Source organism: Sebastes fasciatus, chromosome 6, assembly GCF_043250625.1.
Source record: "Sebastes fasciatus isolate fSebFas1 chromosome 6, fSebFas1.pri, whole genome shotgun sequence".
NCBI classification, from domain to species: Eukaryota; Metazoa; Chordata; class Actinopteri; order Perciformes; family Sebastidae; genus Sebastes; species Sebastes fasciatus.
The window spans coordinates 17479507-17496066 of record NC_133800.1 but is presented as its reverse complement, the minus strand read 5'-3'; the positions used below and the strand labels follow the sequence as shown (position 1 = coordinate 17496066).

Below are 16560 nucleotides of genomic sequence, written 5' to 3'. Positions count from 1 at the left end.
ATGTGGATTGCTCCCTCATTCACATTTCACACATACCTGGGCATATCTCAGTCCAAATCGAAGAGTAAGATTTCTGGGTTAGGCTGAACAGGTGACTTGTTTGGTATTACTACTATGCCTTGCTACACTGATTGACATTTCACCTAACATCTACAGTAGGCCTCATCTCATTATTCCTGCAAGTGTTCGACATAATATGAGTATTGCAGTGGAAAAAGTTAATATAAAATCTTCATTCGGACCACCAGCAGCATAAAATCAGTTACATTGGTAAAAAAAAACACAACAACAGAACCATATAGGCTATATTTGGGCTTATAAGAATAACTCCTTCACCAAAAAAACAACCATCCAATTTACAATTAGCTACTGAATTTATGTAGAAAAGTTCTGAATGTTTACCTTCACTACATTGGTGAAATCTGAACTTTGTACGCCTCTAGTGTTGCACTGCAGAAAAACGATAATCAAGCTCATTACAGATTCGTGACGTCAGTTTAAGATCTGGGGGGCGGTGACCTGATGACGCTATGTTGCTTAATGTCGCCTTCACGTGTTACTCGGAAATTTAACTTTCCTGCAGGACGGTTCTGTTCTTTTTGCCCTATAAGTGATGTTTTCGGGAGTGTTTGATTTAGAGTTTACAGATCCGTAATTACTTTGTGTTACAGCGGAATATTCACCTGAAGAAAATGTAGGGTTTTAATAATTTATTGTATTGTATGTTTTAATAGTTGATTTGTCCGTTAGTGTGGTCGTTCATGAACTTTGATCTAGTAGTTCTCATATTTCCAAGGGCACTTTAACTGACTGTAACCAGGCACTGTTTGACAGGAGGCTGTCTTTGGCTAGCCGAGCTAGCTTTGGTCGAGCTAAACAACAACAAACAAACCCTCTGCGTTAACTGTATGGAAAGTAGTCGGTGAGTTTAAGCTAACGACTGTCTGTTCCTAGTGCTATAACGTCAACAGGATGTGAAGACGGATTGTTTAACACTAGTCCAGTCATGGTAACTCAGCTAGCCAATGTTAGCATGAACCTCAACCAACGTTCAGTTAACCCTTGGCCTCTATGATTGTTTTTGTTGCATTGTTTCTTTAAAATACACCAATAACATGAGGAATAAGCGTAAGCAGTAGCTAGTTTTGTTCAAAGTAATGTAAAGAAATCTCAAAGTGCTTACTAACTTTACTTATCTAGCAACTTAACTCATAATATAACTACCTGACTGTTTATATTTTCCATTGCATTAAAGGTTATTGACCTGCAGCTGATTAAGCAGATGACAGTATACTCTGAGATCTGGGATTAGATACTAGTTAACAGCTCAACAACAGTTTGGTGCAGGTATCACTAGTCACTCCTTTGCAAGCTTGACAGGCACACTGCAAAAACAGCCCTACTAGAAATAAGCCAAATATTCTTAAATTTCGACAAATCTTCTTGTTTTGAGCAAAAACATCTGCCAGTGGGGTAAGCAAATTTTACTTGGCTAGAATTATTAAAACTAGACTATAAATCTAGACACTTTAAGACTGTAATGTGTCTTAAAACTAGAAAAATAGGCCAACATTTTGCTTATTACAAGCAAAGAAACTGTTATGTAAGAAATGTTTACTTAAAATGAGTGTTGTGCTTTCTTGATTAAGCTGACTTTAAGATTGTTTTAATTAATTTAAGAATTTACACCTTAATTAAGATTTAAATATCTTATTAAGAAAAAGTTATATATATTTTCTTAAAATGAGATTACTTTTCTAATGCAAAACTTGCTTGTCAAGATTATATTTCTTTTTAGGCAAAAAATAAGAAAAAAATCCTAGAAATAAGGCTTTTTTTTACTTTCTTAAAAATCCTTTTTTTCAGTGCAATAACATGTTATAACAGGTCTGATGGTCTGACAATAACCTGATATTTTCAGGTGGAATTTCATTTCATTCTCACTGTGCAATATCATTTTCCACTTGTGCAATATTGTTAATAGTCTGTTTATTGTCAATACTGTATAAACTGCTCCTATTTTTATACTTCCTTCTATTTAAATGGTTCATATTTTGTTACACTTTGTTTAGCTCTTCTTTTTTTTTACTGTGTTAGCTGATGCATCTTCTTTTTTTTGCACTATCCCCTTTGCTGCTCTACACTGCAAATTTCCCCACTGCGGGACTAATAAAGGAATATCTTATCTTATCTTATCTGATCTTATCTGATCTTTAAACCTAATGTTTGTTCTCATTCTGTGTGCAGCTGGGTTGTTACAGGTCCTGTGTTTGTGTGACTCCCTGCCCCCCACCTCAGGTCAGAGCTGAGGGTTGGGGTCAGGTCTTGGGCTAATGTCACACAGTCCTGGTGAAGAGGGGGGTCTATCTCAGGCAGCCCCAGACGCCAACACCCAAGAACTGTTGGACAGCCCCACTCAGACTGTGGCGACAGGGAACACACCTGAAGATCAGGTGAGGGTGCATGTGTGATTTTTTTGTGTATAGGTGTAACCGTGTTGGTTGTCAAAGTCTGATTCCTGTAGCTCCATGATTGGGGTTAGGGTGTAGATAAATAGATAGATAGATAGATAGTAACTTTATTGATCCTCAGGGAAATTCAAGTTTCCAGCATCACAGTTCCATAGTGCAAAACATGTTAGTAAAAAGGCAGTAAAAAAGTTAGTAGTGCAAAGTACACAAAAATATACCAGATATCAAAATACAAGGAGATGAAGAAAACTGTAAAATCTGAATATAGTGCAGGGTAACAGCTGTGATACACGACTATTAAACAAGTGAATATAGTGCATTATTATCTGTCCTGCAGACCGTCGTCCTTCGAGTGAGATTTTCATGTCTTTTATGTTATAAAGTAGGTTTAAGTGCTGTATAAATACTGTGAAAGTATCAAAACACTCAATCCACAGAGAAATACACACAGCCCGTATTCAGAAACTGTGCTTTTGAAACAACCTGTCAGGATTTTTGTCCATTTGTGATGTCACAAATCTACAATATTCAGACCATTTCACAGTTTTAAACGTAAGCATTCTATATGTGTCCCAGTTTATTTCCTGCTGCAGTGTATGTGAATGTCATCAGCTGACAGGAAGTACACATGGACCCAAGCTGTTGCCTAGCAACACAATTCTGCTGTAATGCACTAAAACGGAGCATTTCAGACAGAGAGTAAATACAGGTATATTCAGGCAGACTATATGAGAAACATAAAGTTGTTTTTTTTAACATTACAGCATGTAAACGTGTTCTAGTAGAAACATAAAATACAACTATGAAACTGAAAATGAGCACAATATGTGACCTTTAACACAGACATACAGATCTCAGAGTGGTATGGACTTTTTTCATTACAAAAGGATAAGTTGTAAAAAATGGTAAAAATGGAAAAAAAAACTCAATTGGTGAAGTTGACAATGAATCATTGATGTTAATTGTCTCAAGAAAAAAAATCTAAATCTATGGTGCTGTGCAGAACAAAGACCCAGTGAGTTTGACCTCTCAGAGTTATCATGATTTTGCAGTACACTGTCAATGGGTTATCTACATTAAAGATTATGTTCAGTCCTTTCATCATTTCTCATTGATCAGCTGCAGGGGCACAGAAGGCTGCTTGGGTCCTAGTTGTGGATTAAGGTACACTCTCAATGTGTTACCTCCAATTAGGTTTATTTTCAGTCCTGGACTAGGTTGATCTGTGATCAGGGAAACCCTAAGAGGTTTAAGCTGGCACTGAAAATTTGATAGAAGCAACATTGAACCTCTATGCAACAAACCATGACACCTTGGCTTGTACAGTTTCAAGGCCATGCCAGGATTGAAATACTCTGTCACAACAACAGTAGTGTTAGAAATATTATGCACTCCTCCCAGGTAAAAATGTGCAAAGGCTTTATAAAAACTGTCCTCCTGTCCTCTCAGGCAGAAATAGCTGCTGCATTATTTTCCCCTTGCTGAATGATAGTAGGGAAAAGTAGAAGCGGTGGGCTTGTGGAGGGGCTATAGATGGAAGTCACATACTCTCCCTCTTTAAAGGGTAACTTCAGTATTTTTAAACCTGGGCCCCTTTCCCCATGTTTTTGTGTCTAACTGACTAATAGGGACAACAATTTCTGAAATTGGTCCCGTATTGAGGGAGAGTGCTGTAGATGGCAGCTGCTCACAGGCTGCAATGTGGTGCTATTGGGGCAATCTGGTTCTGTCATTTAGGTCCACTAAATGTGCTTGTTTTTGCCTTGACAGACTCTGATTGTTATTATAAGTGTCTGACATTATGGAAAGAGTCTCTCTATAGGAGAAGTCTCGTTGTGAAATCTCGCAAGGTGATGTGTTGCTGGAAGACAATGGTGGAAGACATCCATAGTGGAAACGCGATGGGCAGCCAGTCAGAGTTTGTTGTGTTGGAGTACAGAAAGCGTAGCTTAGTGTTATCTAAAATATTTTCAATGTCATGGCTGAACATTTAGATGATTTCCACAATGTGGACTTGGTCTTTGAATTCAATGATCATCCGTATTTATTTGAGCAAGAGTATACGGATATTCAGATTTCACAACGAGACTTCTCCTTCAGTGGTACTTGGACACAATAACAAGTAAACCGGATCAAGCGAAAGCTAAGAAAAACATAAAATTTTTCTGTAGGGTCCTTTTCATAATGTTGTCAGACAACAGACGTTACATTGACGCTGCTCAATTGCCCTCGGAGCTCGTTTCACGGCTGCCGGTTATCCCTAAATACTGGACCAATTTCAAAAATTGTTGTCCCTATTAGTCACTCAGACACAAAAAATATAAATAAATTTAAAAAACTTAAACTGTAAATTATAAATTAAGAATATTATAAATCACTGGAAGGTTAATCTTCTAAAAGAACTTTGACTGTATTTATGTTGCATGACACCAAGCATGGTATTACTTGCAAGGAGATCAACAAGATTTAGTTCTTAGGAAGGACGCTTGTTGTTGTGTCAAGCAGTGGCAGGCTCTGTCTTTCAACACGCTGAAACAGGAGCAATGGAGTACCAAATGTGTTACTGGCAGCATTGTTTGTGAATGAAAGATATTCCACTGAATAAAGGTTGTTTACAAGCGGTAGCCGGATCAGTTGTGGAAAGAAGAAGAGACAAGAGACAGCTTGTTGAGGAGGAAAGAATAAAACAGGGCTTTGTGTGTCTGGCCAACGGGAGGCCTAATCCTTTCCTGTCCGACTGTCCTTTTCTTTGTCTCGTGGTCTCAGGTTCCTTGATAGGAGCTTAATGGAAGGACACAGACTTAGCTCAGACTTCTATATTTACTTATTCTGGAAGCTACAGAGTTGACTGGTGGCCAGGTGCATGCACAGGTGTATATAGCATTCAAGAAAAAGGTTTATTGATTGAGGATATTTTTTCTCCAGGTGTCGCCTGCGGTGGATGAGGCCTCCCCTTGTTCCACGTCCTCCTTTGAGATGCTTGACATGGAGTCGGTCCCAGCTCCTTATAAAGAAGTGCAGCCTCACTGGTTCTTCTGTCGACGAGCCGATGACAACACCTCCTGGCTTCCTTTCAGCAGAGAAGACTCTGATAAACTAGAGAATGCCTGCAACACTGGTAAGTACGTGTACTCTACATGAACATTATACACCGATCAGCCATAACATTAGGACAGCATGGGCATCCTAACCGGTCTGCGGCTACGCAGCTTCATACGCAACAAACTGCGATGCACTGTGTGTTCTGACACCTTTCTATCAGAACCAGCATTAACTTTTTCAGCAATTTGAGCTACAGTAGCTCTTCAATTGGATTGGACAACACGGGCCAGCCTTCGCTCCCCACGTGCATCAATGAGCCTTGGCGGCCCATGACCCTGTCGCCGGTTCACCGGTTTTCCTTCCTTGGACAACTTTCGATAGGTCCTGACCACTACAGACCTGGAACATCCTACAAGAGCTGCAGTTTTGGAGATGCTCTGACCCAGTCATCTAGCCGTCACAATATGGCCCTTGTTAAAGTCACTCACTTCCTTACACTTGCCAATTTTTTCTGCTTCCAACACAAAGTTCAAAGTTCAAAATGTTCACTTGCTGTCTAATATATCCCATCCACTGCCAGGTGCCATTGTAACAAGATAATCAGTGTTATTCACTTGGCCTGTCAGTGGTCTTAATGTTATGGCTGATCGGTGTATACTGAACCTGTACATTATGTATAAAAGCGTGTGTAATTATGTCAAACGTTTCTAGTGAGAAGATGTCAAAACATTACTGTTGCCAGCAATGGCCTGGTGCCCAGTAGGTTGCTTTACTCTCTTGACAGGACTTGCTCAACGTTACAAGCGGCTTAACATCGAGTTTCAGTTAGTTCAGTTTCTGGCCGGTTTTAGGTGAGGCTCATTATGATCAGTATCTGATACAGTACCTTTGTTGTTTACATTCATTTAGAGTTGGCATCCATGATATTCATATTTAAAGTTCTAGAGTTCTCGTGTAAAAATGATGCGTTGTATTCCTTTAAAATATTGAATATCTACTGTATATTGATAATTAATCACACACATTCTATATCAGGGCTCCCTAAACAATCAAAGTTCTTGTCTTTCCTTTGACAATACATGTCTTTCCAAAGCGAGAGAGGATTGCAGTTCCTTTGCTCACATTCCTATACAAGGTTTGTCCATGCTATTCCAGGCGAGTACACTTAACCTCCTTGTGTTGCTGCAGTTGCAGAAGTCCAAAGCCAGTGAGCAATGATCACTGCAAAATAACAACATAGTTCTATGGGTAAAGTCCGGGTTAATAACTTTAGCTTGAAAAGGAACTTCTTCATCAATTACATGGCTTGTACATACAACAACCTTCATTCAGAATCACTGTGCATGTGTGTGTTTAATGTGTAGTAGGAGACGAGGAGGATGAGGTGGTGATATCTGCGGATGGAGAGCGGTATGACGTACACGTCAAGGAGAGGAAGCGCTACGCTGTGTACTGGGAGCAAAGCCCCACTGAAGTACGCCGCTGTACCTGGTTCTATAAAGGAGATAAAGACATCAGGTTCATGCCTTACCCTGAGGACTTCAGCAAGAGTCTGGAGGTACTCTGACACTGAACGCTCACCATCACACTGCTCATTCCTACAACTTTTGACTTTATTCTCTTCCTATGTATATAATATCTTCCTCACTTACTCCTTTCGTATCTGTTGGTCTTTGATTCCTTCCCCTCCCATCCTCCAATATTTCAGGAGGCCTATATGATAGCAGTGACCTTAGATGAATGGAAGAGGAAACTAGAATTTCCCAATGGAGAGACTGTCATCTTACACAATCCCAAAGTAAGGCCTGCTTTTAAAATATCGTTAAGGGCACTATAATTAAATACATGACTAAGCCACACCTTGGCTTTTCTGAGTATATATTAAATTAGGTTCTAATAAGCCCCTTCTCCTTCATTTCCCTGCTCCTCTCTCAGCTGATAATGCAGTATCAGCCAATAGGATTGCAGGAAGAGTGGGTGTCCTCCCCCTCGTGGGTGTCCTCCCCCTCGGAGCAGACCCGGCCTCGAACAGTCAAGAGGGGAGTGGACAACATCTCTGTAGAAATACCTGATGGTATGTATCTACCAGGAAGAAATATACTAGAATATAGGCTCATTTATAGAGCTGTGCAATATGGAGAAAATCAAATATCACAATATTTTTGGCCAAATATGTCGATATCAATATGGTGGCAATATTGTAGGGTTGACTATTGGTGCTTTCACTAAATATTCAAACAATGAGATTTTTAATAAATAATCATCAGTGATGAGGATATATTGACCAAGTGGGTAAAGGCAAATAATAGAACAGCTAATAGTCTGCTAAGTTCAGAAAATTACATCACTGAACTGTAATGTAGGCTTTAAAACCAGGAAAAGACCACACTTGTGCCATATTACGATATCCAAGACGATAAGACGATATCTAGTCTCATATCACGATATTGATATAATATTGATATATTGCCCAGCTCTACCCATCTAAAAAAGTATTAGTACAGTTTACACTTATTTCTGTACGTGTTCCCAGGTGAACCAGAAAAGGTGGACCACCTTGTCTTTATGGTCCATGGCATCGGCCCTGCATGTGACTTGCGCTTCAGATCCATCATACAGTGTGGTAAGTGTGACTTTATATATATATGTGTGTTTGTGTGTTTGTGTGTGTGTGCTTTGTATATATGCATATATTTATATGTATTTATGACTCCTTTTCTTCTTATCTCTCTCCAGTAAATGACTTCAGGAGTGCTTCCCTATCCCTCCTGGCCTCTCACTATAAGCAAGCTCAGCAGGATGGCCAGGTAGGAAGGGTGGAGTTCCTCCCAGTCAACTGGCACAGCGCTCTACACGGGGATGCCACTGGTGTGGACGAGTAAGTATGGAGAGAGATGGAGAGTGGACAACACAAGATCCCTCTGTTGACCAAGACTACGTAATATGTCTCCAATACTTGCCGAAAGTTGTGAAACTCTGTCTTCCCTCCCTTCCCCCACTGTTCAGAGACATCCAGAGGATCACTCTACCCAGCATTAGCAGGCTGAGACATTTCACCAACGACACTCTGCTGGACCTGTTTTTCTATAACAGCCCCACCTACTGCCAGACCATAGTGGACACAGTGGCTTCAGAGATCAACAAGCTCCACACCCTCTTTAAACAGAGACACTCAGAGTTTAAAGGGGCCATTTCAGTAGTGGGCCATAGCCTGGGTAAGACATGTACAAACAAAGAAACACACACACACAGTCACAAGTCATTGAAATGCTGAACTTCAACTCATCTCTCGTTCCTCAGGTTCTCTGATTCTGTTTGACCTGCTGACCAATCAGAGGACTGGATCAGATGCCAGAGAGGGGGTACGATATTATTCATAGTAAAAGATAACAGTATTAGTATACAGATACAAAGATTACACGTTTCTCTACATGTAGATAAGAAAATCCCCTTCCCTTTATCTCCCTGTGCTTTAGGTGCCCTCTGGTGAGCCTTTTCATCTGAACTGTGACACACTGCAGCAGACTCTGACCAGACTCGGCCTGCAGCAATACCTGGATACGCTACAGGCAGAAAACCTAGACCTGGAATCACTGGTAACACACACACACACACACACACACACACACACACACACACACACACACACACAAACACAAAGGACATGCATATTCAAGTGTAATACGTAGTTAAATACTTATGGATCTCCTCCTTTAGGCTCTTTGCCAAGACGGTGATCTCAAAGATTTAGGAATCCCCCTTGGACCTCGGAAGAAGATCCTGAACTACGTCAGGAGGAAATGGCTTTCAGAGGTCAGACAGACTGAAACTCTGCTGAGTTTTCTTGTTTTGGAACGTATTACCATTACAATCTTTTTACGTTAATATGTTTCTTGGGTCTGGGCTTCGTCTGGATGAAATTTAGTTGGATGCTTATAATGCTTGGCATTAATCTACTTCCTATTTTTGCAAAACAATTCACATGATTCCATACTAAACTTATTTTTCCCATGTGTATGTGTTTAAACAACCATTGATGTGGATTGTTTGTCTAATGCTGGCTATGTGGCATGTTTTTATATGTACTTTTATATTCCAAGGTAGGATGAAACATTTAAGGGAACTGGTTTACTGTGGACAACAGTGAGAAACAGGTTGTTTGATGCTGCTAATTTCATTTATTGCCAGCTCCTGTTTTGCTTTCCAAATGATAGTAACCATAAAAAGTATCTACAGTTCAGATATTGTTTAAATAACTTTTTATATTTCTCAATCAAAATAGGGTTGTAAGACGGGGGCAGTACGTCTGCCACCAGGGTTGCAAGTTCAACCTCAAGTGACCAGCGATGGCGATGGTAACCAGTCTCCAGGATTGACGATGGAGCCGCCCCAGTTCCACAGGGCGCAGTCTGTCACCAATTCTGTAGACTACGAATACTTTAACGTCGGCATTGGACAGGTACTACAAATGGACACAGACATATAAAGTTTTGCTTGGGAGTACCAGTAGATAAAAGCTTTGATGCATCACCTTCCTGCTTCTCTCCTCCCCCCGCTTGCCTGGACAGACCAATGGAGGCATAGCCAAGGGACAGGTGTGTCTCACATGGTGTCCCCATGCTCTCAGGCTCTCTATGATCTCACTGTGCCCGGGGGTTCTTTTCACATACAGTCTGGTCTGATCAGGGAAAACTCAAGGCGACTTGAATTATAGTTGCTAATTTATGAGCAGTAGGGTTTCCATGGCTAAGTCAGATTGTGCTGATGTGATTGAAGCTACCATCTTTGTCCCATTGAGTCACACCACCCAATATCACACTCACTGTCTGTGCTCATCCAGTCCTGCATGAATGGTCAGCTCCCTGGTCTCCTCTTTACCTGCTGTCATACACCCTGGCTGTTGTCTTGATGTCATGAAATGTAGTTTAAATGTTTAATGTAATCACCATAGTTAAGTGTTTCCATCTGTCTGAATAGTTGTGTCTTCTTAGAACAAAATCTGTGTTAAAATCACAACATTTTTTTAACTAATTTAATACCGACCCCATCCTCCCTCCACAGGTATCCATTGATTACCCACAGCTGGCTTTCCACCCTCAGACATTTTTTGCTTTTGGCTCTCCTATTGGAATGTTCCTGACCGTCCGTGGGCTCAAACAAATCGATCCCAACTACGCCTTCCCAACCTGCAAGAGCTTTTACAACATCTACCACCCGGTGGGTAATCACATATTTACTGCATCGGCCCATTCAGGCACACATCCTGCACTCAGTCCACAAAAAGGGATAATACCTGCTTTTATCTGCCAAAACTACAGTTTGACTTTTTTTTTTTATCAAACAAAGAGACATTAACAGGGCAGCTCATGTTGGAAATTACAGATGTAACCGCAGCATTGAATTAACATAATGACAAGAATACTAGTAGAAGTTTCAACACTGAACTTTTGGCATCAATAAACATGCGGATGTGCTAAAGAGAAAATAAAGAAAAATATGTTGGTGTCATTTATTAGGGTCATCTATTAAAAGTTACCTTCATCTCTTCCCCTGTGTATTGCTGTGTAGTATGACCCTGTGGCCTATCGGTTGGAGCCGATGATTGTAACAGAGGTGGATCTGGAGCCCATGCTGATCCCTCATCATAAAGGCCGCAAGAGAATGCACCTGGGTATGGATGTCTGCCTCTTTCACCTTGTCTTTGTGAACAATATTGTGGTGTGGGCTTTTATTTAATAGGGTTGATGATAATCTTTTTTCTATTTTCTAATAGAACTAAAGGACAGCTTTACCCGTATGAGCATGGATTTGAAGAACAACGTTTTGGGATCGTTACGGACGGCATGGCAGTCCTTTGCCAGAGTGCCAGTTGCTGCACTGCCCCCGTTGGATGCAAGAGACACTACAATAGAGAGAGACCTTCAAGAGCCACAGGGTAGAAATAGCACTTTTATTTGCCTTTGTGTATTTGTGGATGATTTGTGTGTGTGTGTCTGTGTGTGTGTGTGAGCATTCTTCAGAGTGTGTCTAACGCAGTCTCCTTATACTCCTCTCACCTCTCTCTGCATATTGCCACCCTCCCCTCCCCTCTTCTGCCCTATCTGGTGGTTGCTCCTGCCTTCCTCACCCCTTACCACTTTACCTTGAACCTCAGCCTCAGCCACTTCTGCTTCTGCTAAGAGGGAAGAGAAAAGTGCTGATTTTTGGACTAAAATACTGGAGTGGCCCAGGGCCCTTCATAAGCATTACTTCCAAGGTAAGCCAGGATAGTCACTTGGCTAGAATATATGAGAAAAACGAGTAAAGCTAGCTTACTTGTAGTTTTGCAAACTGGTTTTCTCTATAAACTGTAAAACATACAAGCCTGTATAAACTTGTCTTTCTTTCTGCATGTTCCATTTAATTTCCCTGGTTTCAAATCTGGAAAATAAACATGCACAAAAGACACAAAACTAAATACTTTCATTACATGTTTTAATGATAAAAATGATGCTACATTACCTGCAGAATTTATATATTAAAAAACCTGGTGGTACTCAACTACTGTGGTTTACTTTGAATCGTCAGCTCCTTCACAAAGATCAAATGTTATGTCATGTATGTCTTTATTGCTGCAGGCTCTCACCGCTGCTCCTCCCCCCATGCCTAACTACACTACTACTGCTGTACATCAAATCTTCAACTCATTTTTTAAGTTACTGACACCCCCTTCAGGCCGTCCCCCCCCCCCCCTCTCCTGCTGACAGTTCTGATTGGTTGAATTTATTGACTGCTTCACTGATCGTCAACATCAGAGGCCACCTGAGTAACCGGTTCATGGCACACTCTTGTATGTGCTGTGCAAATAGGACGAGTTGAATATTAGTGATTGCAGTTGTTTTGTTAACATGAGTAGTTCAACCAGCAGGTTATGTCAGTCATCAGTAGCAGGTCACCTACAGTAGCTACATGCCGGTACAAGTCTTGCCCCTTTCTACAGCACCATGTACTTAGTCTGTCAGTTCATGAAATGGGTCACAGGAATACAGCTGCTGTAAGAACAGGCTATACATTTAATCAGACGATACCTTTTTTGTTTTACTTTTCACTCTCTATACGTTAAAGAGGACTCCTACAACCTTCACTTGTTGTATACAGTATAGTGGTGCAAGATCCCAAACATGAGACTCTTTAGGACATATTACAATTTAATTCAAGTGTAGGATTTTTATCTTTTAATATCAGAATTACAAGCCAGTAAATGCAGAGGTAGATTGTCTTAAATAGTCATTAAAACAGTATGGGAAACCAGCAGGCGGCAGTTTAGATTAAATCAGCAGTGCATTAGGTTTTTGTGGAGATCACTGTTAAAACAACAACGCAGTCGTAACATACCAACAAACATACCATTCACTCATCACAAAATGGACCCACCTTACTGACATTTACTCCACTTGCACCTATGGGTGAGTGCATATCAGGTCAGAGGCAAAAAGTTGGCACCTCTATGATCAATTGATATATATATATTGATATAGTAGACATCTATTCAGTGCTAATCAAAAAACTGTCATTAAATGATAAGCTAATATAACCAATTCTCTAAAACACCGACCGTGCAACCAACATCTTTAGTAAACAAGTCCTTACCTATAAAGGCATTACGCAATGCTATTCGAAACAGTCACAAACTAAGACTGTTTTTGGTGTTGTTATCCTATCACAGTATATTCAGCAGCCACTCTCTTATTTCCTGTCAATTATCTGCTCTGTTCTGGTTTTCAAAACAGATAGCTGCCTCTGGCTATTGTCTTTGTTTGTGTTGTCTGTTGCCTGCCAGTACAGCTTCATCTTTTTTAATTCTGTCCTTGCAGGAGTGTGTGAGGAGGCAGAGTCCTCGGAGTCAGCGGAGCAGACCGAGCAGCCTGAGATTAAAGTGGGTATGTTGAACGGAGGACGAAGGATCGACTACGTACTTCAGGAAAAACCCATCGAGAGCTTCAACGAGTACCTGTTTGCCATCCAGTCTCATCTGTGTTACTGGTGAGTCATGCATACCTGTGGTGGACCACAGTTCTCTTTTGTATTGAGTGCTGCTGATATTATCTCTTTGTTGTATCCCGTTTTACTTCCCTGATTTTGATCTACCTCAAATAAAGGATGTTTTCCCCTCTCTGTCTGTTAGGGAATCTGAGGACACTGCTCTCCTGCTGCTGAAGGAGATCTACGACAAGCTAGATGTGGCCATAGAACAGCCACAACAATAATAACGTTTTATGAATGTAGATTTGCTTTTTAACTTGACAGTAAGTTGAAAGTGAGAAAATGAAGGACAGCTGTCAGAGCCAGAGGCCGCACAATCCTCTTCCAGAATGCCTTACCGTCTGGGCATTACCTGACTGCCCCGCCCTCTCCTCCCTTAACAATGGAGACTGTTTGGCTGCAGTCAGGTGATCTTGGTTCAGATATGAAAGTCAACCTTCATTTGAGGGAGTGGTGGCTTCTTGGTGCTGCCTGAACTCCCACTGCAGGACTGCATTCGGTGTCTGTTTCAAATCCACCACAACATCACCGTCATGCTCCTGGTCGCACTTTTCTGTTTTGTTTTTTTTGAGTAATTCTTTACTTTACTTTGCACTTTCCAACATTGACATATCATGCATACAGCTGCAGCTTAATAATACTGAAAAATAATCCTCATGATAATCAGAAGACACACCAAGCACTTCTTCAAATATGGAAAACATCAAGTTGTGTATCAAGTATAATTTTTATCACATTGGATTACAAACTGGAATTCATCCCAAGCTGGTATTTCTATGTATTTGACAACACAAATACATTAAAAAATCCCAGAATATAATTAATAGATATATGAATAGATTGTAATCTATAAATGTATATATTCCCCTGCCCTGTGTACAGCCTCCAAAAATCTGAAATGTAGATCTATAATTCGAATTAACTATAAGTCTGTTCAACAGGCATCTCTGTCCGACCCTTTAAACTTAAAGCTCTTCCTTAGCCTAGCATCAGACCGTACCTTTATAAATAAGCAAGTCCGGTGGTTTCATTTGGTGACTTTAAACTGTTTACCTTCTGAAGGACTCTGTAGGTTGATATTTTGTCGCCTGGCAGCTATATTTTCTTTCTGTCAACACTAAAGGCCACTTGAAACCCAAAGCTGCTACTCCTACATTTGTGCAATATAACAATAATGCTGATGTCGTTTATTTTTCATTTCCCAGATGTAGTCCTGTACTGACCCTGTCACTGAAAGTGAACTTCATCCTGCCTTCTAATAATATTTTTATTTCACTTGCAATATGATTTAGGTTGATCATATCTACACCTCTATCTAAAAGAAGCGACCCTGATGAAGATTTGTGTCAGAAATGAAGTAGAGATATGCAGATGCTTGAAAGGACAAGCTGGTTGTCTTTCCATAGTGTGTGTATGCATGTACTGTGTGTGTGACTACAGTATGTACATTTCCATTTTCTCTCCCCGAGGTCTGTGCCATTCCTCATTTACCACTTTTGACTCACAACGTATCTTTCTGTGATTCCTAACAGCAGTATATTGTTTATCCTAAAATATGGTTCATTTCAATACAGAGTCTCATCTCACATTCTGACTTTTGTATAAACCAAGGGCCAAATGGTACATGTTTCTCTTTGTATCAAGGTATTATAAAATCATGTTCTGCATTGCATGCACTTCTTTGTTTTGTAAGAGCAGGGTTTATCAACATTTTCTGGTCGTGACCCAAAATGTTAATAATTCTCATGAACCCAGCAATAACAGAGTTGTCACATTGAAGTCATATACATTTGATTTAAAGAGCATCATTCATAGATTATATAGAAATTATGTTTCAAAGCATATCAACTTATTTTATATAAAAATATACGCAACAAATATCATTATATCAATGTTATATATATCACAAATCTGCACCATTGAGCAACATGGGGTCCAGACTACAAAGTTGAGAAACTCTGTGTTAGAGTGATGACTCCTATGTTATGCACTGTGAGGGCACCACTGCCCCCGCCACCAAAGCTCTGCCCTGTGTCTCAGTCAGCCCTCTGGGTGTAACATCTGCACAATACATGAATTAATCAAATGGGGTTGTTCAATTTTCTTCCTTTAGAAATGCACTGAATTCTAAATGATCATGTTGTCGTTTCCTTGAACTTCACCACCGTTTGTGTCATTTTTAGTGTCTAAACAGTAAAACAGGACTTATAATGGTCCCTGGCTCCTCTTCCTTACCATAACTACTGTTTTTGCACTTGATACTAAAATGTTGATACATACCAAAAAAAACAAATGTCCTCCTTTCTGAATGCATACCCTATGAATATGGTAACACATTGTATGTGCCATAATAAAATATTACAAGTGTCTTCTTGTGTTCTTTGATTCTGGATTTGAAAACTCAATAAATTCACCTGCAGCCCTTTTGGGGACTGTATCATGTTGGATGTTGTTACATAGGACATCATTGACAGCCTAAAAAAAACGACATAATTACCGCATATTGAGCTTCTTCTAAATCAAATTGGATAACTTACAAAATGATAGTCAATCACAAGCAAACTGTGTTGGAAAAATGTTGGTTGCCCCTCTCTTAGCCACAGGTTGAAAAACGTATCAAGTTTGAATCTTGAGAAACTCACATATATAGCTAGGAAGAAAGCTGCGGAGATTTATGAGATCTGGGAAATGTTTTTGGAATTTGTTAAAAAATTTAAGACAAGACATTGAAGAGGTACTAGAAGTGTGAAGTTAGAGTAAAAATGACAGCTATTGTGAGGAATGTGTGCTGTACTTTGTTTTATGTTTGTGACCATATTCTTAAAGGTCCCATATTGTGCTAATTTTCAGGTTCATACTTGTATTTTGTGTTTCTACTAGAACATGTTTACATGCTGTAATGTTAAAAAAAACTTTATTTTTCTCGTACTGTCTGTCTGAATATCCCCGTATTTCCCCTTTGTCTGAAATGCTCCGTTTTAGTGCATTTCAACAGAATTGCAACGGATTTGCAACAGAATTGCGT

At 40.0% G+C, this 16560-nt stretch overlaps 1 protein-coding gene across 9 annotated transcripts; it reads left to right on the top strand.

Moving 5' to 3' along the window:
- The first annotated feature begins 535 nt into the window (after positions 1–535).
- On the top strand, positions 536–15904 carry ddhd2 (DDHD domain containing 2). Of its 9 annotated transcripts, none has more exons than XM_074638125.1 (20): positions 536–694; positions 2248–2453; positions 5397–5589; positions 6878–7071; positions 7222–7311; positions 7449–7587; positions 8047–8136; positions 8250–8391; positions 8520–8728; positions 8814–8875; positions 8990–9109; positions 9231–9326; positions 9796–9972; positions 10082–10108; positions 10575–10730; positions 11082–11184; positions 11287–11448; positions 11668–11769; positions 13367–13535; positions 13678–15904. In XM_074638125.1, exons 2-20 carry the CDS (start codon positions 2334–2336, stop codon positions 13757–13759), a joined length of 2433 nt encoding a protein of 810 aa, XP_074494226.1. In that variant the 5' UTR covers positions 536–694; positions 2248–2333; the 3' UTR covers positions 13760–15904. The 9 variants fall into 9 exon arrangements, with proteins under 9 accessions (XP_074494226.1, XP_074494230.1, XP_074494233.1 ...); XM_074638124.1 differs by having other exon boundaries at positions 587–922; XM_074638127.1 differs by lacking the exon at positions 536–694 and adding an exon at positions 744–922 and having other exon boundaries at positions 2299–2453.
- The last annotated feature ends 656 nt before the right edge of the window (positions 15905–16560 follow it).

Excerpts from the sequence above, each read along its gene's own strand:
- ddhd2 (XM_074638125.1), top strand. The coding sequence starts at position 2,334 with ATGTCACACAGTCCTGGTGAAGAGGGGGGTCTATCTCAGGCAGCCCCA. Across the intron at positions 10,731-11,081 it reads TTTACAACATCTACCACCCG|TATGACCCTGTGGCCTATCG; the intron begins GTGGGTAATCAC and ends ATTGCTGTGTAG. Across the intron at positions 11,770-13,366 it reads TCATAAGCATTACTTCCAAG|GAGTGTGTGAGGAGGCAGAG; the intron begins GTAAGCCAGGAT and ends CTGTCCTTGCAG.